Consider the following 24,272-nt stretch of genomic DNA (forward strand, 5'->3'; position numbering starts at 1 on the left):
TTTTTCCTCTATTTATTAATACAGGATTAGAAGTAATACAGGACTAGATACAGAAAACTTGTTGGTTTTACTTTTTAACACTACTATTACCTGGCTGTGGTAAAACAGAGATGTGCAATTACAGCCTAAGAAAGAAAAGGAGGGCTTCCCTGGTGGCGCAGTGGTTGAGTCCGCCTGCCGATGCAGGGGACACGTGATCGTGCCCCGGTCCGGGAAGATCCCACATGCTGCAGAGCGGCTGGGCCCGTGAGCCATGGCCGCTGAGCCTGCGTGTCCGGAGCCTGTGCTCCGCAACGGGAGAGGCCACAACAGTGAGAAGCCCGCGTTATCGCAAAAAAAAAAAAAAAAAAAAAAAAAAACTAAGAAAAGGAAATGGTTCCACAGTATTCGAGTAACAGCCCTCTTTTGACATCCTTTAGCTCAAAACAATTTAGCCATAGCAATACACTCATATCTGAAAAGGAAGGGCCTATAGAGACTTGACTCTGGAATAACCACCAGATGTCTTCTGGTAAAAATCAAATTAACCAGCCTCATTCTCTCACCTTCTCTATTAAAATGCCCTCTGATTAACAAAGCCTGCATGACATCTAACTACTACTTTCCAGTCAAATACAATAAACCTAAAAAGGATTTTGTGGTAATCTGGAAATGGGGTAAGCTAAAAAGGTTATCACTCAATAAGCCAATTATTTATATTTTGTAAAAGGGCCCCTGTGATACTAGAAGGTCCTCTCTCTCTCATGTAGAATGATGCTCACCCTTACTACCTTATAAAAGAAAAAGGCAGATAATCTGTCATTTTACATAAATACTTTAACACTACATTCCATTTATTGGAGAAATTAAGAGCCAATTAGCTTAAATATCTCTTTTTGCTTTCAAAGGAAAAATAAAGCCTAACTAAAGGACTGCATAATGCTGCCATATGTCCCTGTGTAATTGAGATTTTTCCTTCTGAATTTCTAAAAATAATGTAGCATTTTGCCAAAATATCTAGGTGGCAGACATCTTTAGCAATTCCACCCAGCTTAAAACACCTCTCCTTTACTCACAAAACAGATCGCCAAATCCCTAATCACCATGTATTTGCTGCATATCCCTGCTTCCCTGGACAAAGCTGATGGTATCAAGGGGCAGCTGATACCATAGCAAGCCAAACAGAATCTCTCTCCCAGAAAACTGGATCTGGATCTGAGACACAGCCAGGTAGTTGAGACTGGCTGGTTAAAGAGAGGAGATTACAGATGTGGGGTGAATAAGAGATATAACAGTTAACAGAATATAAATTAGAAACACAAAACAAAGAAGAGACAGAAGTCCCAGCTCTAGCCAAGTCTTAAGGCCCAGCTACAATCTGACTCAGGTTTCTTGAAAGCCATTTATTATCTCTGCTACAAATTCTTTTGCATTACTAAAAGCTACATCAAGCTAGTTTCTAGCACGTAAAACCAAAAAGTCCTAGCTGATGTTACCCACCTTCACCTTCCTCATCTTCTTCACCTTCTTCCTCTTCATCTTCCTCTTCCTCCTCAGGGATACTATCTACTGTATGGCGATCATCCTCATCCTCATCCTCTTCTTCTTCGACATCCACATCATCTTCATCATCTTCTCCTTCTTCTTGTTGTTCCTCTTCTACTTCTCCTTCATCAGAATATTGACCTTCCTGAGGAACAGAATTCCGATCAGGAGAAATGGGCTCAAAGTAATCTTCTCTATGAGGAGCATCCTCTTCCTTGTCACCAGACACTGAAAAATTGAGGTTTAAGGCACAGATTATTTTAACTGTTTTAATAACATGAGGCAGAAGGACTGGATACTGCAACTACTTAATGACATTTTGGATGATTTAGCTCGTAACACCCTTAAAAGAAAAAGTGGTAGAATTACTTGCTTTTAAAAAATATTAAGAGTATACAGTACACAACTTTATACAGTGAGAATTAATAAAGTATGCTGTGTTATGTTCTAATACAATAATCCTCTTCTTTTTTAGCTATTAAGTAACTATACAGATTTTTATCTCTTCCAATACCTACTGTTTATTTTTACTGGTGCTGTTCTGTACATACCACTATAGCACATTAACATTTTATTTTCAAAGTAATGTTGCTTCAGCTTCGAATGAATTAACTGATTTCTTTTTCTTTTAACAAATTCACTTGCCAACAAAAAAACACAAGAAAACACTGCACAGAATGGGGGAAGAGGATATTCATCAAGATTTGATTACCAGCATCTAATTTTTTTTCTTTAATCAAGAAGTACTATTAACATTAAGAGGGGAAAAAAAAAACTATCACTGATATTATTTCTACCTGGCAATGGCATGGGATCATCCTCATCATCATCAGGTGGAGGGGGTCCTGGTGGAGTTCTTGGTCCCCTTGGCTGTGGTCTTGGAGGGCTTCCATTAAACTGATCTTCTTTCTCCCCATCAGCTAATTTTATTAGAAAAAGAAAAAGAACTTTCAAATGACTAAAGTATAGTGAAATAAATGCATGACAAAAATGCTATTCATCATTTGAGTTTTCATCTTCAGAATTTATTAACTTTTTCCTTCCTGACGTGTAACAGAAATTTTGCTAATTAGTTTATAATGGGAAAGTTAGAATTTCTGATGTCCCATATATCAAAATATAATGTATGTAACTCTTGGGCATTATCCCAGAAAAACGGAGACTTATTTTCCTGCAGGAAGATGTACATGAATGCTCATAATAGCTTTATTTTCAAAAGTCAAAAACTGGAAACTACCTAAATGTCCTTCAATGATTGAAGTTAAATAAATTATGATACATCCATACTATGTATTACTACTCAGCAACAATAAAGAATGATCTACTAATACACACAGAAAGTAGATAAACATCAAAGAAATTATGCTGAATGAAAATTGCCCATCTCAAAAAGATCCCAACTTCATAATTCCATTTTGTAACATTCATGAAATAATATAATTACAGAGACAGAGAATAGATTAGTGATTGCCAGAAGTTACGGACAGGTGGGATGGGTTTGCCTATAAAGGCATAACACCAGGGAATACTGTGATAGTACAATCAAGTCTCTTAATTTTGGTGGTGGTTATACAAAGCTAGACATGACATAAGATTACACACACATACACACGTATACATGTATAACTGGTGAAATGTGAACAAGCTCTACAGATTGTAACAAGGCCAATTTTATTTTGATATTGTACTAGAGTTGTAAAAGATGTTAACTAGGAGAATCTGGGGATGAGTACACAGGACTTCCCTATACATTTCTTTGCAACTTCCTATAAATCTATAATTATTTCAAAATAAAAAGTTAAAAACATATACACATACATATATATGTGTATGTATATGCAATATACGAGCTTAAGTGTCCATTTTAAAACAAGTCAGCGAGAGTGAAGTCAGACAGAGAAAGACAAATATCATATGATATTGCTTATATGTGTAATCTAAAAAAATGGTACAAATGAACTTATTTACAAAACAGAAACAGAGTCACAGATGTAGAAAACAAACTTATGGTTACCAGGGGGGAAAGGGGGTAAGGGATAAACTGGGAGATTGGGACTGACATATGCACACTAATAAGGACCTACTGTATAGCACAGGGAACTCTACTCAATACTCTGTAATAGGGAAAAGAATCTAAAAAAGAGTGGATATATGTGCATGTATGACTGATTCACTTTGCTGTATACCTGAAACTAACACAGCATTGTAAATAAAAATTATACTCCAATAAAATTTTTTTTACAAGTGAGTAAATTTTTTATCTACTTGTCTTTATTTATTTATTTTTTTATTGAAGCGTAGTTGATTTACAATATTGTATCAATTTCTGCTGTACAGCAAAGTGACTCAGTTATACACACATATATATCTTTTTATATTCTTTTCCATTATGGTTTATCCCATACTGAATATAGTTCCTTGTGCTATACAGTAGAACCTTGTTGTTTATCCTTTCTATATGTAATACGTTGCATCTACTAAGCCCAAACTCCCCATCCACCCCTCACCAACCCTGCCTCCCCCCTGGCAACCACAAATCTGTCCTCTATGTCTGTGAGTCTGCTTCTGCTTTGTAGATAGGTTCATTTGTGCCATATTTTGACTCCACATATGAGTGATATCATAACGGTATTTGTCTTTCTCTTTCTGACAAGTCAATATATTTAACAAAATTTTAGAGTAACTACTTACCTATGTCAGACGCTGTGATAAGGCTACGGACAATAGGAAAGATCAATGAAACTACAAGCTTAGGAAAGATAAAATTAACAAACCTTTAGCTAGACTCACGGAGAAAAAAAGAGGACTCAAAATCAGAAATGAGAGAGATACTACAACTGAAACCACCAAAATACAAAGGATCACACCAAGCTACTATGAACAATTATACACCAACATATTGGACAACCTAGAAGAAATGGATACAGCCCTAGAAACATACAACCTACCAAGACTGAATCATGATTAAATAGACTATCTGAACAGACCAATTATTGTAAGGAGATTGAATCAGTAATCAAAAACCTCCCAAAAACGAAAGTTCCGGACGATACGTCTTTACTGGTGAATTCTACCAAATATTCCAAGAAGAATACCAGTCCTTCTCAAAGTCTTCCAAACTCGTTTACAAGGCCAGCATTACCCTAATACCAAAACTAGACAAGGATGCCTCAAGAAAAGAAAGTTACAGACCAATATCCCTGATGAACATATATGCAAAAATCCTCAACAAAATATTAGCAAGCCGAATTCTATAATACATTAAAAGGATCATACATCATGATCAAGTGGGATTTATTCCAGGGATGCAAGGGTGGTTCTGCATCTGCACATTAGTCAATGTGATACATTAACAAAATGAAGGCTAAAAATCATATGATCACCTCAACAGATACAGTAAAATCAAAATTTTAAAAATTCAAATTCATTTATTATAAACACTCTCAACAAAACAGGTATAGAGGGAATGTACCACACCATAACAGGCCATATGTGACAAGCCCATAGCTTTAACATCATTCTCAATGGTAAAAAGCTGAAAGCTTTTCCTCTAAGATCAAGAATAGCACAAGGATACCCACCTCTTGCCACTTTTATTCAACATAGCGTTAGAAGTCCTAGCCAGCGCAGTTAGGCAAGAAAAAGAAATAAAAGGCATCCAAAGTGGAAAGGAAGAAATAAAACTGTCGCTCTTTGCAGATAACCTGATACAGGTACACCCTGCTTTTTTGGAAGTTCATTTTATGCCACTTCACTTTTACAAAAGACCTATATCTTAGTACATGTTTTCACTAACCAAAAGAAATCCAAACTGGATTTTCACTTTTACAAAAAAATGTGAGAAGAGAAAATAAGTGTTAAGCATTTGTTTTGCACTGAGCTGTTACAGAGGCAACATAACCCCAAAGAGTGAGAGTGGCACTGCCAAGCTCCTTCCCTGGCAACTACACTCAGCATCTCAGCATTTAGCCACCATAGCTTTGAACTATGTCTGTGAGCATCTGGGCTTTATCTCAATTTATTTTGTGCATCCATTAGCAAGATGTGTCCTAAGGTAATTGTTTCTTCTTTTTATACCATTTTGGTGTATGAAAGGTTTCATAGGAACACTCTATTTCAGATAGCAGGGGAAACCTGTATAATATAAAGAAAACCCTAAAGACTCCATTAAAAACCTATTAGAGGGACTTCCCTGGTGGTCCAGTGGTAAAGAATCCACCTTCTAATGCAGGGGACATGGGTTTGATTCCCTGGTCGGTGAACTAAGATCCCACATGCCGCAGGGCAACTAAGCCCACACACCACAACTACTGAGCCCGTGCGCCTCAACTAGAGAGCCACGTGCTGCAAACTACAGAACCCAAGTGCTCTGGAGCCCACGCACCACAACTAGAGAGAGAAAACCCGCCTGCCACAACTACAGAGAAGCCCATGCACTGCAACGAAGATCCCGCGTGCTGCAACGAAAGATCCCGCATGCTGCAATGAAGATCCCTCCCGCATGCCAACCCGATGCAGCCAAAAATAAAAATAGATAAAATTTTTTTAAAAACCTATTAGAACTAATAAACAAATACAGTAAATCTGTAGGACACAAGATCATTACCCAAAAATAGGTTGCATTTCTATACACTAATAATGAACTACGAGAAAGAGAAATTAACAAAATCCCCTTTACAATTGTATCCAAAAGTATAAAAAGCACTTAGGAATAAATTTAACCAAGGACATGAAATACATGTATGTTGAAAACTACAAGACATTGATGAAAGAGACTGAAGGAGACACAAATAAATGAAAAGATATTCTGTGCCCATGGACTGGAAGAATTAATACTGTTAAAATGTCCATACTAGGGGGACTTCCCTGGTGGTCCAGGGGTTAGAATTCCACACTTCCACTTCAGGGTGCCCGGGTTCAATCTCTGGTCAGGGAACCAAGATCCCGCAAGCCGCACAGCGTGGCCAAAAAAAAAAAAAGTCCATACTCCCCTAAGCAATATACAAATTCAATGCAATCCCTACCAAAATTCCAATGGTATTTTTCACAGAAATAGAACAACAACCCTAAAACTTGTATAGAACCATCAAAGACCCCAAAGAGCCAAAGCAATCTTGAGAAAGAAGAATAAAGCTGGAGGTATCACACAATGTTACAAACAATGTTACAGAGCAATAGTACTTTAAACAGTATGGTACTGGCATAAAAAGAGACACAAAGGTCAGTGGAACAGAACAGAGGGCCCAGAAATAAATCCATGCATATATGGTCAATTAATTTACCTGTGCTTAGCAGGTAAGATATAAGAAAAAAGATTAAACTACAGTGTGTGACCACCATTAGAGCAAAGATCTCACACCACACTATTATATAAGGATTTAAGAGAAACAATGGTCATTTTGTGCTCATAAAATGCTAATTGTAAAGGAAAATATTTTTCCCTATGACCTCAATTATAATTTCAAAATTTATTCTCAAATCTCCTTAGCTCAACAGCTTACGAGTAATACTAGAGTGAGGAAAAGAGACCCTGGAAAACATGAGTCCAGCTGTCTGTTCTATAAAATGAAAGTCACTAAAGTTCATTAGAGGCTTTTGTTTGTTTTTTTATAAAGTTGCTTGTGCTTTATTTTTATTTTTTTAATATTTATTTATTTATTTGGGCTGCGCCAGGTCTTAGCTGCAGCATGCGGACTCTTAGTTGTGGCATGCAGACTCTCAGTTGCGGCATACGAACCCTTAGTTGCGGCATGCATGAGGGATCAGTTTCCCGACCAGGGATTGAACCCAGGCCCCCTGCATTGGAGCGCAGAGTCTTACCCCTAAACCACCAGGGAAGTCCCTGTTTATTTTTTTTCGCCCCGCCATGAGGCATGTGGGATCTTAGTTCACCGACCAGGGATTGAACCCACGCCCCCTGCATTGGAAGCGGGGAGTCTTAACCACTGGACCGCCAGGGAAGTCCCTAGAGTTTTTATTTTTCTTGTCTTGAGTTAATAAGCAAAAGGTTCTCAAAAGCAGGAAAATCTGCCTTAGCTAAGATTTAGATATCTAAGGAAATTTGAAATGTAGTCCTAATAAAACAAATGCCATTAACATGAGTATTCCAAAAACACATACCAAATTTACTGCCTATTCTTCAATTCTTTGAAAGACAATTTTCATAGTAAACCGTGAATAACCATGGATTATATTATAATATACATATTTTAAATTTAAAAAAAGAAAAACCTCGGGTCATTTAAAAAAGCATTCTCGCAAAGTAGAGGAAGAAAATTTTAAAAATTTAAAAATAAAAAATAAAAAAGGCTTCCCTGGTGGCGCAGTGGTTGGGGGTCCACCTGCCGATGCAGGGGACGCGGGTTCATGCCCTGGTCCGGGAGGATCCCTCATGCCGCGGAGCGGCTGGGCCCGTGAGCCATGGCTGCTGGGCCTGCACATCTGGAGCCTGTGCTCCACAGCGGGAGGGACCACAGCAGTGAGAGGCCCACATACCGCAAAAAAAAAAAAAAAAAAAAGAAAGAAAGAAAAGAAAATGCAACCACTTCATCATAAAAGACACTCTTATAGGAAAGAATGGGAGACTGACAGCTAACTTGTCAAGCCTTAAACAAGGTTCAAAAAGTAGAAGAGGGGCCTCCCTGGTGGCGCAGTGGTTGAGAGTCCGCCTGCCGATGCAGGGGATACGGGTTCGTGCCCCGGTCTGGGAGGATCCCATATACCGCGGAGCGGCTGGGCCCGTGAGCCATGGCTGCTGAGCCTGTGCATCCGGAGCCTGTGCTCCGCAACGGGAGAGGCCACAACAGTGAGAGGCCCGCGTACCACAAAAAAAAAAAAAAAAAAAAAAAAAAAAAAAAGTAGAAGAGTTCTCTGAGTTACCTTTTCCTACTATAATGAACATAAGTGTCACTGATAAAAGCAAATTTAAAATTCTCACCATGGGGAAATCCCTGGTGGCACAGTGGTTAAGAGTCCACCTGCCAATGCAGGGGACACGGGTTCGATCCCCAGTCCTGGAAGATCCCACATGCCATGGAGCAACTAAACCCATGAGCCACAACTACTGAAACCCACATGCCCTAGAGCCCATGCACCACAACTACTGGGCCCATGCACAACTACTGAAGCCCACGCACCTAGAGCCTGTGCTCTGCAACAAGAGAAGCCACCGCAATGAGAAGCCCACACACTGCAACGAAGAGTAGCCCCTGCGCGCCACAACTAAAGAAAGCCCGTGCGCAGCAACGAAGACCCAAAACAGCCAAAAGTAAATAATTAAATTAAATTAAATTAAATTAAATTCTCACCATGTTTTGGATTCCTTTTCAAACTTGGCTGTGGCTGGGGAGGTGGTGGAGGTGGAGGTGGAGGTGGTGGAGAGTCTCTGTCATGACTTATGACTCTATCCACTGATCCATATATTGCCAGTGTCAGACAGTTGTACCAGCCTCTTAGCACCAAACCATCAGTATTCACCTGATTTGGGGGGAGGGGGAGGGGAAGAGATATCTTTCAAATGAATGTTTTACTATGTCAGAAGTAAACTGGTATCAAATTACTTTGTGGTTCAACTAAAGTATAAAAGTATGCTGAAAATGCAAAGGTCAATATTGGTGGAAATTCACCCAGAGGCACAACTTTTGCATGGCCCTCCAGAGTTACCATACCTAAAACTGTCTCAGGACTACATCTCCCCAGTTCTATACTTCAGGCCAATCCTATTCAAAAAGCAAAACCAGATTCCCAACCAAGAGAAGAGAAATGAGAAGGAAATTAAGGGGGAGCTACTGCCAATTCATAAATTAAACCCAAATAGTTACAGGGGTCATGGAGATACACAAGAGTACAAATTGTGCCCAGTCTCAAGAATTATAAAGCCTATAAAATTATACAGCATTCTTTTTACATGACATGCAGGTATATTCTATGTATCTACATTGTACTTAAAAAGTAAGGGTAACCAGAGGCATTAAACAAATTGTTTTTGCAAAGAAACTTTATCCTAAAAAGATCAAAGACTTTATCAATGCCATTAACCCTCAATATTTCCTTATAAAACAACTTTGTTTTTCAGAGCTTATCTATTAATCACTCTATCTTCACAATAAGAGGTAATCAGAGCAAATATTATCAACAAATAAGAAAATGAGAGTGTCAGTAGAAAAATCTGGCTAGAAACCAAAGCCCCTGACTTCTGAGTTCTCCTCCCACTCTACAGTGTTGGGTAAAAATGAAATAATAAGTAGTAATGGAACCCTAGAGGAAGGGTTCTAGAGGAAGAAAAAAAATATTATTCTCCTTGCTAACCTTAGCAAACTCTAGCAAAGGGAAATCGGGGACCAGAAGAAAGGCTCAAAGACTATGCCCATGGATTGACAGACTCTAAACAGAAATACCACTGGAAGGAAGATAAATAGATAAAGAATAAAATTTTTAGTCTAAACAAGGTGCAGAGGATTAAATACCCATCTCCCACCAAAAACAAACAGCAGGCTGAGTAGTCCCATATTAGATCACCATTATTTTTGGATTTCGGCTCTTCCATGATTCAGATCTTTTAGATGCTTTCAGAATGGCATTTGATATCAAGAAAAAGACACTTTTGATACACAAGGAAGAAGTATGAAATATGAATTTTTAAAGAAAACTTAATTAAGGTACAATGGTGTTTAATAATAATTTATCTGCCTGTCATCTTCTGAATTTGCCCACCTAAATGAAAAGAAGGAAAAGCACAGATGCTGGCTTCTTCCTGACCCAAGTATAAAATTAGAATAAAGAGCTATATGGGTAGATAATAGCATTACAATGTCTTTGCTCCATTTTAAAATAGCTTCTGGAATACAAGAGGAATCAGACAAGAAATGATGATGTTCTGCAGAACTAGAACCAAGTAAGTTGACATTCTGAATCACTGGTTTATCTGAATCAAAAACTCTGAGTGGAGGTGAGAACAACAGTAGTAACAAGTTGAAAACTGACTTCTACAATTACCTTTGAGTTGGGTCTAAAGATGATGGAAGTATTCTCATCATATTCCAGGCTGCCAAAAGAGTAGGAATAAATATATAGGCTCAAACACTGAACATCACAGTTCATGAAGAAGTTTTTCTAGATTCATATATTTCAATCACATGCTAGATTTGTGTTTTAATGAACTACAAAGTTTGGGTTTAATTTACTCTCCACAAAATGATATCAAGAAAAAGTATTAAACAAACCCCCCAAGATTCTGGTTCAATTGCTTTGAGGTGTGTGTGAGAATCAATGTTTGTTTAAAAGCACCCCAGGTAATTCTAATATACAGCCAGAGTAGAGATCCATAGCATTACAGTCTTCCAAAAAAATGTATACTGGGACCAAAATTTTTTAAAAGCACCTATTTTTATCAGGTACTGACATAAGAATGACATTCTATAATATTAAAAATTAGCTGCTTCAGATTACCTAGGTTCCCTTCATTTTAAAAAGAGGTTAAATTATCAATATAATTTAATAATAAATGAGTGGAGAATCAATAAAAGAATAAGCAAAATCTAGAAAACTTAATTCCTGACAGGGACAGAAAATTTTCCATTTTTAAGCTGCCTTTAAAAAATTTTTATTTTATAAATGAATTTTTATAAATGAGTAAACCCATCTAACGGTTAATTAATTTGCAGACATCAAAACAACTAGTGTTAGTCATACCTAGCATGTATTATATAATTCAAAATAGGAGTAACTATAACAAAATTCTCATTTTACAAAAATGTGACTATGGAATTTTAAATTATGTAGTAGTGTGACGTAAAAAACATAGACAAAATCTCAATGTGTTTATATAGGTTTTTTTAAGAATCAAAAAGTAATATTTTCCAAATTAGAAGGTTACTATCAAATCATGTGATATGTATAATGCATACACCAATAAAAAGCAAACAAAAGATGGTTAATGTTTCACACATTTAAAATTTTATTTTATAAATAAACTCAACATGTTCTTAGGAACTTGACATTTCCTTAATATTGTCAATTGAGAAAATTAAACCCTGAGTTCTTGGGTCTACCACCATACATAGCCTTTTCTTCTATCTAAAGAATAAAAAGGTTTTGCTTACTAACTTATGAGTTTCCGGTGAAATTACCTAGTAAGTACATACCTTCCCAACCTATCGAAAACTGGGGCACTTGGTTTGCTTACATTGTTAAAGAATAAGTCTAATTGAAATGTGTGCGGTGATGTCTCCCTGTGAATGAAACAAAGTTGAAACGTCAGCCTTTACAATAATCAGTTCCTAAATTAAAACAAAAAACAAAGTAAGTACAAATTTAAGAGCAATTCTAGAATTAAGATAAATTATTCCTCATATGTAAATAACAAAAACACGGAGTTAACTGCAATATTTCCTGTATTTTTATTCACATCCAATTCTCAAGAAGTCAACTATTCACTTTGAGTATTACTGAAAAATTTTTGGCCATCAAATATCTTTCGCCTGCTACTTGGACCATTTTAAAACACACAGATATTTAAATTTTTTAATGTATTTTAATGGTAAATGCTAATTAATCATGATATCTAGTTTTATAATTCCTTATATCATTATTCTATTAGCAAAAAGAATCAGGAGTTAACTAACTTTAAGTTGTAAATAATAATTACCATTTAATTTCAATGTAACCCACATTCATACAGGACTGTAATAATAATTTGAGCATCAGAGCCCTAAATTGTGAGTTAAAGCCCAGATTGAAATTTGTATAGCACTAATTTGCATAAATATTTTGATTTTTCTATAGACTTCTATAATCAAGATTAAAGCCTATTTAATTTGCATTAGAATGAAACCTTGCTACACCCTTGCTGAAATTCCTTAGGCTCAACTAAAACCTTGATTTTTAAACAATGCATGCTTTGTTGTTTATTTACAAAAAATCCATATGGTTAAAAGTGTAATGCCCAGAGTACTCTGAAAGAGATTCCCTTATGTATTTCTGGTAGAAGTACAAACAGGTACAATCATTCTGAAAGACAATACGGCAATAAAATTCAGGAGACTGAGAAAATGTTCACACCATTTGATCCAGAAATACTTTTCTCTACAAGTGTTTCTATGGAAACACTAATATACAAAGACTTTTTTTCAAGAGGAGGTGCATTATACTAATAATTTGAAAACTAAAAACCATCTAATGGTCTCCACTTTAAGAACTAGCCAAATAAATAAGAGTACATTGATTTGTTAGATTATGCAGTCATTAGAAATCATATTTTCAAATAAATTTAAATGATGTTAAGTACTCCTGACATAATGTCAAATGAAATAAAGGAATACACAGAATAGCACGCAGTGGGATCAGAGCAGCATCATACATTTTATCTTACCCAAATTCAACTATATGTGCTCAACAACTCTAGTCTCTCTCTCCTAGCCTTCCTCTTCAAACCAGACCCTGGCCCCCAATATCTCAAGGAAAGGAAAAAGGACTGAAATGCAAATTCTTTCCTCTGGAGGCACCAAAGACTCAGGTCCTGGTCACTGAAAAGCGATTTAAAGAATCAATGGTAATTTGACTTCACTAGACTTTCATCTTAAAACTTGTTGACTCTAAAACCTAACCTCACATAAGATACCACATTTACAAAAAACAAAAAACAAAATATATATATAAACGCACACATATAAATCTAAAAACACATGGTCTCAAATGTTAAGATTCTCTCAGAATGGAGGGATAACAGGGGTTTTAATTTTACCTGACATAGTTCTGAATTTCAGATTGAGAAAAAATACTATCATAAAGTGTGCTGCACAAATATATCATCTCTAATATTACTTTCAACCTTGAGATTTCAGGCTTCCCAACATCTTACATATTTGTATTACTGAATCAATACTTTACTGTTCTATAACATACTGTGCATAAAGTTGTTTCTGATAATAATTTCATATTTGGAACTATTAAAACATGAACAGCCATTCACGCCCAGCTAAGAAAAAGGAGAGAGATAAGAAGAGGGGAAATATAACAAATACTCTTACCCACTGCAGCTAATGGCAGAGATTCATATTGCCTGCTGTGGTAGCCAGCCTCCAAAATGGCCCCCAAAGACCCCTGCTTCCTGGTATTCTCACCCCTGTGTAGTTCCCTCCCACACTGAACCAGTAGAATATCAACAGGATATAGTAAAAGCAGTCTACTGAAGTATGTCACAGTATGCCATTTCTGATATTAAGTTATAAAATACAGCGACTGTGGCTTCCTTCTTGGGCATGCTCTCTCACTTTCATTCTTGGATCACTCACCCTGCAAAAAATACATGCTGTGACATAAGCAACCCATAGAAAGGATCTCCTGGCAAAGAACTGAAGATCTGCCAACAGTCATGTGAACAGGCTTCTAAAATTCCCCAGCCTCAGTCAAATCTTCTGAGACTGCAACCCAAAGCCTGTATCTTAGTTATAACCTTATGAGGGAACTTGAGCCAATCAAGCAGCTCCCAGGCTCGTGACCCTCAGAAATAGTGGGGGATTAGGTTGCTAAATTTGCTACAGTTTGTTATACAGCAACAGATAACTAATAGACCTTTCTTGACCAAAAGCAGTAAAATTAGAGAAGACTGCTGGATACACTATCATTACTCCATCTTTCTCATTCTACACACATAGGAAAAGTAGAAAGAAATACAGGAAAACAGGAGATTTTATTTTCTTACACATGGCAAAAAAGATATGAAGTCAATTACAATGATTTGTCATTATAAATACTAATCATTCTTACTGTTTTGTTTTGTATTTGTTTTACCTTTGAATGACCTGAAAACATTTGAAGATTTTTATATTCACCTCTAGGAATAACCAACTACTTTTCACAATTATGAAGAAATGAGCCCTTAACTTTGGATCTGTACCATTAACAGTCACCCCTGTAGCTGGCTTAACTCTTTCAGGTAATAGAAACTGAGCTATCACAGCATGGACATAACAAGATGTGGCAATGATACATAAGAGTAACACCTAGGCCACAAGCTAAAACCCCACAGATATATTTATTATACATATTCATGTTTCTATAACCAAAATTTAGCTTTCATCTCCAGTTCATGTAATTAAAATCAGAAGAAGATGATTATTCATGTTACAACAAAGATCAAATTCCTCTGTTTTATGTCAGTTGTTAAAATTATCAACAACTCCACAACAGGGAATTCCCTGGAGGTCCAGTGGTTAGGACTCAGTGCTTTCTCTGCCATGGCCCAGGTTCAAACCTGGGAACTAAGATCCCACAAGCCGCACTGCATGGCCAAAAAATAAAAATTAAAAAAAGATTTTAAAAAAAAGAAGAAACTACATCAGGAACCATGTCTTACATTTGGTTTATTTCACAAAGAGCCTAAGAAAGAGAAATGATGCTCAAGTAACTACTTGTTCAGTACAACTAATGGTAATGTGAAGCTACATATTTATAAAAAGACACACGCATCAGGCTAAGGAGATCACCAATAAGTCATGAAAACCGATACTATAAAATAATATAATAAAAAATGTAGCAACATAATAAAAGATATATTTCTAAATATTCAGACTCATTCTTACTTATTTTCAAGGAAAAAGTCACGTTAAAAATACTTCATCTACTATACTGTGCCACCCTAGAATCGTTTGGAAAATATAAACCTATTTCCACCAATTAAAAAAAAGAAATGAAGAAAGAAAAACTTAATCTAGCACTCAGGTCAAATAATGACTCTTTTCAAGTTTATAATAATATATGGATTATAGAGAAAACCTAGAGTCAATTACAATGCAACATAACATAACCATAACTGAATAAAGTTTTAGGTTTTTTGTTTTTAACTTACAAAATATTACCTTAAATTTTTGCATTTAAGAGTATGTTTCTAGATCAACTTTAGTCAAAAGTACTTTTAAAAAAGAAAACTGACTTACCCATATGCTCTACTGTCAGGCAAGCTGCTATGGGCTCTTACTCCTGGGGGTATGACTCGGACTTCATTGATATAAACCACACATGGAAAACGAACCACATCTATATGAGAACTTTGCTTTAAGAAAAGGGGGGAGAGGAATATACTGTAAGCAAACACTTTGTCTATTCAAAATTTATTCACTTCAATTTGTTTCATTCAGAACGCCACAAATAATTTTAAAATAAACACCACATCATTAAAACAGCGCTATTACATTATTCATAATGGTATTAAAAACCACTCTTAAAAATAGCTGATGATAAAATGTACCTAGTTAAATCTCTCCATTTGTATAACAACATTTCCTGCATCTGCTTCCCTGCTGATGTTTTGCTTAGGCCAATACAGACCTACAATCCTTTACTGGAAACCTCTGGAGCCAGACACCGTACAGAATCCTGACTTTTATTAGAATTCCTTGGCGGTCCAGTGATTAGTACTACGGGCTTCCACTGCGGGGGGCATGGGCTTGATCCCTGGTCAGGGCACTAAGATCCCGCACACAAGGCAGTGCCGGCCAAAGACAAAACAGAATCCTGACTTTTTAGATTTTTAGAAAGCAAATGATACAAACACTACATATTACTTAACACCCCCAGTGGCTTCTGGGGCAGTACCTTGTAACCAAAACATTAATAATTCTGCAGCAACATGTATAAACAGTCACACTAAATAAAGATTATAACTAGCATCATATCAGTTCAAATCAGAGCACGTGGCCAGATGTATTTAGGGCAGATTTTTCTGCCTTTTTTTGAATTTCTGAATTATAGATGAGAGATTATGAATCTCTACTTAAATTAGCTTAATTTACCAAACTTACATACTAATATCAAGAGATAAAGGGAAGCCATTTAGGCACCGAACAGTTAAGGTAAACCCTCTCAAATTTAAAAAAGGAAAAAAATCCACAAACTAAGAATTTATTATAATAACATAAATGGATAGCATAAATTTAGTGTACATTTATTTCTATGTATCATTTGACACAAGATCAGACAAATGTAGTTCTTGCGATCAATAATCTTAAAAGAAATTTTTCACATTGTTTTTCGACGATTGTTTTATATCAGCTTTTCCTAGCAGTTCAGCCAAACATCATTACCTAGTGGTCAAAGTTTATAATAAGAATGGTTCATATTATTTGCATCTAGAAAGATTGAGTCCTGGGGCTTCCCTGGTGGCGCAGTGGTTTAGAGTCCGTCTGCCACTGCAGGGGACACGGGTTCGTGCCCCGGTCCGGGAGGATCCCACGTGCCGCGGAGCGGCTGGGCCCGTGAGCCATGGCCGCTGAGCCTGCGCGTCCGGAGCCTGTGCTTCGCAACGGGAGAGGCCACAACAGTGAGAGGCCCGCGTACCGCAAAAAAAAAAAAAAAAAAAAAAAAAAAAAAGATAGAAAGACTGAGTCCTAAGTGCCTCTTGAAGCTGTAAAGAATACTGTGCCTATCAACAGACCAAAAGGCTAGTCAAATGAGTCTTTCCTAAAATGTGACAGAGGATGACTTTCCAATTTTGCATTTTAAGCTCAGAGATTAAATATAATTAAATATATAGGTATAGAAATCTTAACATAATGTTAACTATTCAATTGTACTTTATACTCTCAAAGATATAAAAGAAACAGGATGAATGCAAAGTGTGGCTGATTGCTGGTTGTTTTCCAATACAACTCTTCTTCTAGAAGTTTGAGTTGGACAAAAGTGAACTAAAAACTGCATTTCCCATATCCTGGGAAGCCAGTGTGAACATGTGATTGCTAGATTCTGATCAACGGGATGTAAATGGAAATGATGTAGGCAACTCTGGGTCATGTCCTTAAAGAGAAAATTCAGACTTCAGAAACTCCTGCCACCTCTTCTTCTATACTCTGCTGCCTTTCTAGAACACGTTATGGTAAGCTGTCTTGGACAATGCAGGCAATTCCCTAAGAATGGGAAAGGAACCTGTCTCTGACAATGCAGAGCTGTCACATTAGCCCTAGAATACTTAAAACAGATTGAAAGAGAAAACCCTATTTTATCTAACCCACTGTTATCCTGATTTTATGAGAGCAGCTGAAATTGTATCCTAATTATTACAAATATACTGTAGTATTCAATAAATACTACAGTAGATTTATATAAAAGAAAAAGCATTCTGCCTCAAACTTCGGTTCTATGTTTCCATCCTGTAGAGAACTCCTCTACTTAAAAAGTCTACTATACAGAAGCTCCTTTGCTTATATGGTTAAAAATTCTCATTAATATTTACAAAGGAAACTTAGAACAAAACTTTATTTATTCTAACCTCCTTCCACCCTGCCCCCTGCTAATTAATGAATGGTATTAGTAGTAGTTAGGGTGTCGTCACTGTGGACCTAAAAAAATGAACTTGAGGTTTTACAAATAGCCTTTCAAAATCTATTTTGTTTGTAAGTAGAAGAGCTTCTATATTAGCTGCTACCACTTTTATTCAATATTTATTTTGAAACACTTACTAAATGTCTATAATGTTCCAAGGTATGCTACGTCCTGAGAATATAAAGACAAGACATAATCCCTGCCATTAAGGTACAATCTACTGTAGTAGATGAATAGATAAATTGCTATGATACAGACTCACACAGGAAACTATGAAAATTCAAAAGCGTACTTACCTAAATCAGACTGTGGGCAAACATTTGTGGGGGGAAAAGAAGAGTGTCAGGGAAGGCTTCCCAAAAGAAGTAGCACCTGATCTAAGTAAGTATTTAAGGAAAACAAGAATCAGTGGAACAGAGGGAGAAAGAGCTTTCTAGGCAAAGGGAGAGGCATGTGCAAAAGGAATGCAAACAAGAACTTGGAAGATTCAAGAAATTACAAGCATAGTTCACCAAGGCTAGAGGGCAAAATGTGGGAGGAAAATAGGGCAGAGTAGCTAAACACAATCAAGAATTACAAGAAATAAGTTTTTCATTCACTGCCAGAAGTCAACCCCAAAAATCTGTATTGCCATTTAGGACCTCTCTCCTGAGCCCCAGACCACTATATCAAACTGTCAACTGGACATCTGCATTTGAATGTCCCTCTGGCACCAAAAACTCAACAAGTCCAAAACTAAAGTGTCCTACATCAGTGATGGCACCACCATCCAGACAATGGCCAAGACAGAAAACATTGTCATCCTTGGATTCTTTCTCATTCTCTCTCACCTAAATAATTCCTTCATCCAAATATCAAGTCCTATTGATTAAACCTCTAAACAGCTCTCAAATCTGTGCACTTCCCTCCATTTCTGCTGTCACTCCTCTAGTTCTAGACACTAGGCCAAATTCCTCGGTCTTATATACAAGTATGGTCCCTTCTCACCACTCCAAATTTATAGCCCCAACATACCCTGGTTTTCCTCATCTTTATGCTGTCACTCATGCTACTGTCTCTGCTTAGAACCCTTCCACGCTCCTCTCCCAACTCCTTTCAGATGTCAACTTTCTCTTAAAAGCTAAGCCAGATCAAGTCTAGATGAGTGCTTATCAAACTAAATTCTAATTGCTTCTTTTAACTCTCCTGTTGGAGTGGTATTTCAAGAAGACTTGAACCAAGTCTCAGTTTACTGTTATATTCATAGTGCTGAGCATATTCATTTAATGAATGAAAGACTTTTAACAGGTGCTTAATAAGAGTTGACTGAATTGTGTTTTCTAAGTTAAAAATATTACAATGAAGTAGGGGCTTAAAATATCTAGAGGAGTACCTAAACCTAGGGAAACAGTGGGAAATCAAGGAATGGAAGGTTTACAATTAGAGAGGTACCCAGAAAGTGAAGAACAGACTGATCAGGTTCCATGACTCAGCCACATCTATCTAAGGAAGAAGACATTGTGTGTTTAAAGGTCACAGTATAGCTGTCTCTCCTTACTTTCTTATTCCTGCAACTATCTTCTCTTCCCTATCCTCTCCTAAGGGTAAACTAAGGCTATGTCACCTATTCCTGCCACTTCCATTATCACTGCTGTTTGCATGAGTTCCAAATTGGCTTCCTACTCTAAAATGAAGTAGGACTTTCTAACATCAATAACCCTCATAAGACTGAATTTTAAGCCAGCAATTCCACTCTGGAAAGTAATAAAGAACTAATTAAAGACATATAAAACACTTTAGCCTCAAGAATATCGTATCACTGTAAAAAGTCAGAAGCCTAAATGTATGAGAATTTAATATATAAATAATAGCATTACCACTTAAAGAACTATTACACAACCAATAAAAATGATATTATACAGAATATCTTGGGAAGGAAACAGGATGGCTTGGGACACGGATAAAAGATTTACTTTTTACTGTACACACTTTTGAACTGGTACTTCATGCATGTGTTACCTAGTCAAAAAAGAGAGAATGTTTGAAAATGAAGTTTACTTTTAAAATGTTGTATAGGTGTACTTCTTCATTTATAAAGATGCACAACACATTGTTAGGTGAGAAAAGAAACTAGAAAACAGTATTATAGTTATCAGTACCTTAATGTGTGTGGTGGGTGTATACATTTAAGTGTATGTGTGTATGTATATATATATTTTTTAAATTACTAGAGGACTTGTGAAATATTTAAGAAAGTTGTTAACGATAGATGAGACTACAAAGGTAGAACTATGAAAGCCTTTGCTTTTCTGTAACTTCTAATTATTCTACAATAAAATTAAAATTTACTAAAATAACATATTTTTTTATTTTTTAAAAAGTGGCATACAAACCACAACACAATTTGTAATTCATTTAGCACTATTCAAACCCCTTCAAATATTCCCCTTGTGAAACTTGAATAAATGCCTGTCTTCCCTACCAGGTTACAAATTCCTTTGAAAGCAAGTGCAGTAAATTTTGGTTTTTTGTTTTGCTACCTGTATTGCCCCTCCTAGAGCTATGCCTCACCTTCAAAAGTGTTTTTCATAAATAATTGTTAAACGGATTCCCAACTTCCTACTGTGCGAATCTATCTGGTGTCTGACTAAACAAATCAAAAACTAAAATATCTTGTTCCCATCAAAGCCAATTCAAACCCACTTCCAGACTCTTCTATGACTAACAACGGCCCCACCAGTTCTCTAGTTCCACCAGTTCTCTAGTTCCACCAGTTCTCTATAACTAGAATTCTATCATTTTTAACTACTCTCACACCATCAGTTGCCATCCTGTCAATTCTACAACCAAAATTTATATTGTACCTATTCCCTCCTCCTTAATCCCACTGGGACACAGCACTGCACAGCTTTAGAGCCAGGAAATGTGCATTGGTATGTCTTAATTCAGCTATGCCACTTTAGGAAAGTCACCTAACTTCTCATGCTCAGTTCCTGATCTATCAAATGGGGATAACTATCTTCCAAAATTGTTTCATGAATTAATGTATTTAAATTACCAAAGCACTGCGTCTTGCACAAAATAAGCATTCAATAAATGATATCAATGATTACTGCCCATCTGCTAACTCAAGTTTTCATTATGTCTCACCTTTTCTTCCCAATTTGCCACCTCTAATGAACCATTTTAAGCATTACTGATGTACCAATGTACTGGTGTACTAACCTACCTTAATTTTACTAATCATATCATTTGCCTGCTCAAAAACTACTTATTTCTTACAAAATAAAGCCCATACTCCTTTGCTGACCATTTATGGAACTCTGTGATTTGGCTTCAAACTGCCTATCAGGGGCCACTTCACACTACTGCTTCAGCATACCCTTCCAAAGGACTGACTACTCCAGGAGAATGCCCTCCTTTCCTATGTATAACTGTGGAACATATTCTCTTCCACCAAAGACCAAGTTCATATGCCACCTGCCTTGATGAAGTCTTCCCTGATACTCTCAAATGACAAGTGATCTGTCCCTCCTCTGAAATCACGTGGCCTTTTTTGGTACCACCAAAGGGAGCTAAATAAATATTGACTGGGGTCCTAATATATCAGACGCTGATAAGCATTTTGGAAATAAAGGAGACAAACCTCAAGAAATTTCTACTCTGTCTCTATGCACTCATCATAATCTAACTTGAATCATAATTTTGTGGACCTCATGTCCAATACTAGTTATAAACTCCTTGAGAACAAACATCCCAATATTCCATATCCCCAAAAAACCCCTACTCCTACTTCAAGACTCAGTTCAAATATGATCTCTACTAAGCCTTCCTCAATCAATGCCAGAAGGTATTTACTACTGGTCCTATCCTCTCCATGGTCCTCAATGCTTCTTAAGAATGAATGAATACTAGATTTCTAAATACAGAGTAAGTGAATGAATGCTAACTTTCCTAAAGTAGTAAACTACTACACTAATTCATCATATGCTTTTCTTTCATTTTTAACTGTTCCCTATTTCTGTACGCATGATAGGTTTGTTCTTATCCAACTACTGCCTCCACTGTGAGTTTTCTAAAGCCTAGCTGGAACTGCAGTCAGAAAAGTATGGTCATTGAACAAACAGAGCTAAGTGACCCACATGAAATGAGAGACCACAAGGTAATTCATTGTTAGTAAGATATGCTAAAGTTTCCAAATATTTGATTTTTACTGACCTATAAACCATTCGTTAAAATAATCAGAAGACCAAGGTTGTCAAACTTTTTATTTAACAAGTACCAAAGTACAACTGCTACCCACTACCATCCCTACCTCCGAAGACAGAAAAGTTCTCTCTTAAGGTACAAACTACCGTATGTATAGAACAAATAAGCTACAAGGATATATTGCACAGCACAGGGAATGCAGCCAATATTTTATAATACCTTAAAATGGAGTATAATCTATAAAAATTGTGAATCACCATGTTGTACACTTGAAACTAATATTGTAAATCAACTATACCTCAATTTTTTTTTTTAAAGTTCTCTAGAGGACTTCCCTGGTGGTACAGTGGTTGAGGCTCCACGCTCCCAATGCGGGGGGGCCCGGGTTCGATCCCTGGTCAGGGAACTAGATCCCGTATGTCGCAACTGAAAAAGGACCCCACTCGCGGCAACGAAGATCCCGGACTCGGCGCAGCCAAATTAAAAAAAAAAAAAAAAAAAAAGTTCTCTAAATTAAGTTTACACTGAAAGAGAAATGTGAGCTCTAGGGTTTCTTTGAATTTCTCTATGAACTTCATTTCTGTACGTTCTTGGCCGGTTGACTATTCAATTTACACGTGGCACAAACAGTCATGCATTCAGGGGCGCTGAAGTTCATACAGAACGATTACTCTACAACAGCCCACTCTCGCCCCTCAAAACGACAACACGATTGTCCTTTACAGTTTGACTACAGTTCTCTCCTCTTCACAAGTATGCTGCACACAAAGGACGTTCTGTGTAAGTTCTTCTTGTCCTAACGTGTGAAATCTTTCCAAGAGATAAGTTGTATTAAAGTTTCAGGACAAACTGGAGAACACCGCAATCCTAAACCGAATGAGTGTCACATCTGGGTGGCATAACTCCCGTTAGAAAAGAGACCTAGCAAAAGGGATTTGGGAACCAGGAAGCCAACGTGACCCGCTCGGTCACTAACACTACTGTCAAACACAAGGTGTCCGAGACCCCTTCCAAAACATCACCTGAGGTAAACGTGAGAACCATGATTCTTTTCAAGGCCCAAAGCGGACCCAGGGGGTTGGGGAGGTGGGTGGGGGACCAAAGAAAGTAGAGCAGCCAACTCAACCAAAGACGACGCGGGGCCGAAACTACCGCAGGGAAATGTAGCGGGTGGGGGTGGCTACCGCCACCCACCCCTCCAGACGCGGCGCCCACACCCAAGCTAGGAGGAGGGAGGGTGTGCGTGAGGAATTAAAGCGGCCTCGGCACGAGGAACAGTCGAGACACGCCTAACGATTTTTTGTAAGAGTCCCCAATTCGAGAAACAGGGTCGGAATCAAGTCGCGAAGGCTTACCTCAGCGCTCGGGTGTTTAAAAGTGTCTAAAAATAGCAGCTCCATCGCCGAGTCCACCGCCATGTTTGCCGCGGGCGGGGGAAAGGGGAGGACTTCCGGGGCAGCCCTCCAAGCTCGGCGACGGCGGCTCAGGAGAGGGAGAGACGGCGGTACTTCCTGTGACCAAAGCGCTGGCGCCGCAAGCCTGAACCTATCGCGACGCGTCGCGCTTCCGGAAGTCGCCGGCCCAGCCTTCTCCAGCGCGGCGGAGGGCGCCCTCAGAGCGCCGTGAGGGGAAGAGGAAGAAGGGGAGGGACTACGGCGTCTCCAGTGGTCCAAACCGCGTCGTCCTCCCGCGTTTTAGAGCCGCGAGAGCTTCGGTAGGGGTGGAGTGTGGAGCAGGTTTAGGAGAGGCGGAGGAGTGGGGAACGCAGCCAATTCAGGACTCCCGGCCCAGTGAACCGGCCAGCAAGAAACCTTTACAGGGCTGGCAGGAAAAAGGTGCAGTCAGCGAGGTTGGAAAGTAAGACTTATTTTAAAAAAAAGAAAGGAAACTGTCTCAAAACGAAGAGATTTTTTTCCCCTCATCTGGGAACCGTGCATTGTCAATAATAATACCTAATCCACAGGCTTATTGTGAAAAGTTATTTAGATAAAATTCAAAAAATTGTAAAACGTGAAATGCCATGAACAGTTAAAATGTCGAGTGAAATGTAAGCCTCCCTGCCCTGTTAATGAACATTGCAGCAATTGGAATTATTTAGTAGTCTACATTGGCACAAGTGCTTGGGAGAGCAATTAGGAATTATCTAGTAAAATTACATGTGCCTACCCCACTTCTAGGAAAATTCTTGCACATGTGCCCAAAGAAATACCTACAGATACAAGAATATTCATGGCAAAACTTTATAG

General features: G+C 37.6%; 1 protein-coding gene across 1 annotated transcript in view; it reads right to left on the reverse strand.

The window, feature by feature from the left end:
• The window catches only part of VIRMA (vir like m6A methyltransferase associated), a 61,582-nt gene extending 38,123 nt beyond the window's left edge, over positions 1–23,459 (reverse strand). Inside the window, exons 1-7 of the mRNA XM_079722193.1 lie at positions 23,382–23,459; positions 15,459–15,574; positions 11,667–11,753; positions 10,519–10,567; positions 8,832–9,000; positions 2,322–2,444; positions 1,480–1,752 (exon numbers count right to left, since the gene is read on the reverse strand). Of these exons, the coding sequence (XP_079578319.1) occupies positions 1,480–1,752; positions 2,322–2,444; positions 8,832–9,000; positions 10,519–10,567; positions 11,667–11,753; positions 15,459–15,574; positions 23,382–23,444 (880 nt within the window). The 5' untranslated portion in view covers positions 23,445–23,459. The remainder of the gene's footprint in view (positions 1–1,479; positions 1,753–2,321; positions 2,445–8,831; positions 9,001–10,518; positions 10,568–11,666; positions 11,754–15,458; positions 15,575–23,381) is intronic.
• Positions 23,460–24,272: the final 813 nt, after the last annotated feature.

The sequence above is a fragment of the Hyperoodon ampullatus genome (assembly GCF_949752795.1).
Source record: "Hyperoodon ampullatus genome assembly, chromosome: 17".
Lineage (NCBI taxonomy): Eukaryota > Metazoa > Chordata > Mammalia > Artiodactyla > Ziphiidae > Hyperoodon > Hyperoodon ampullatus.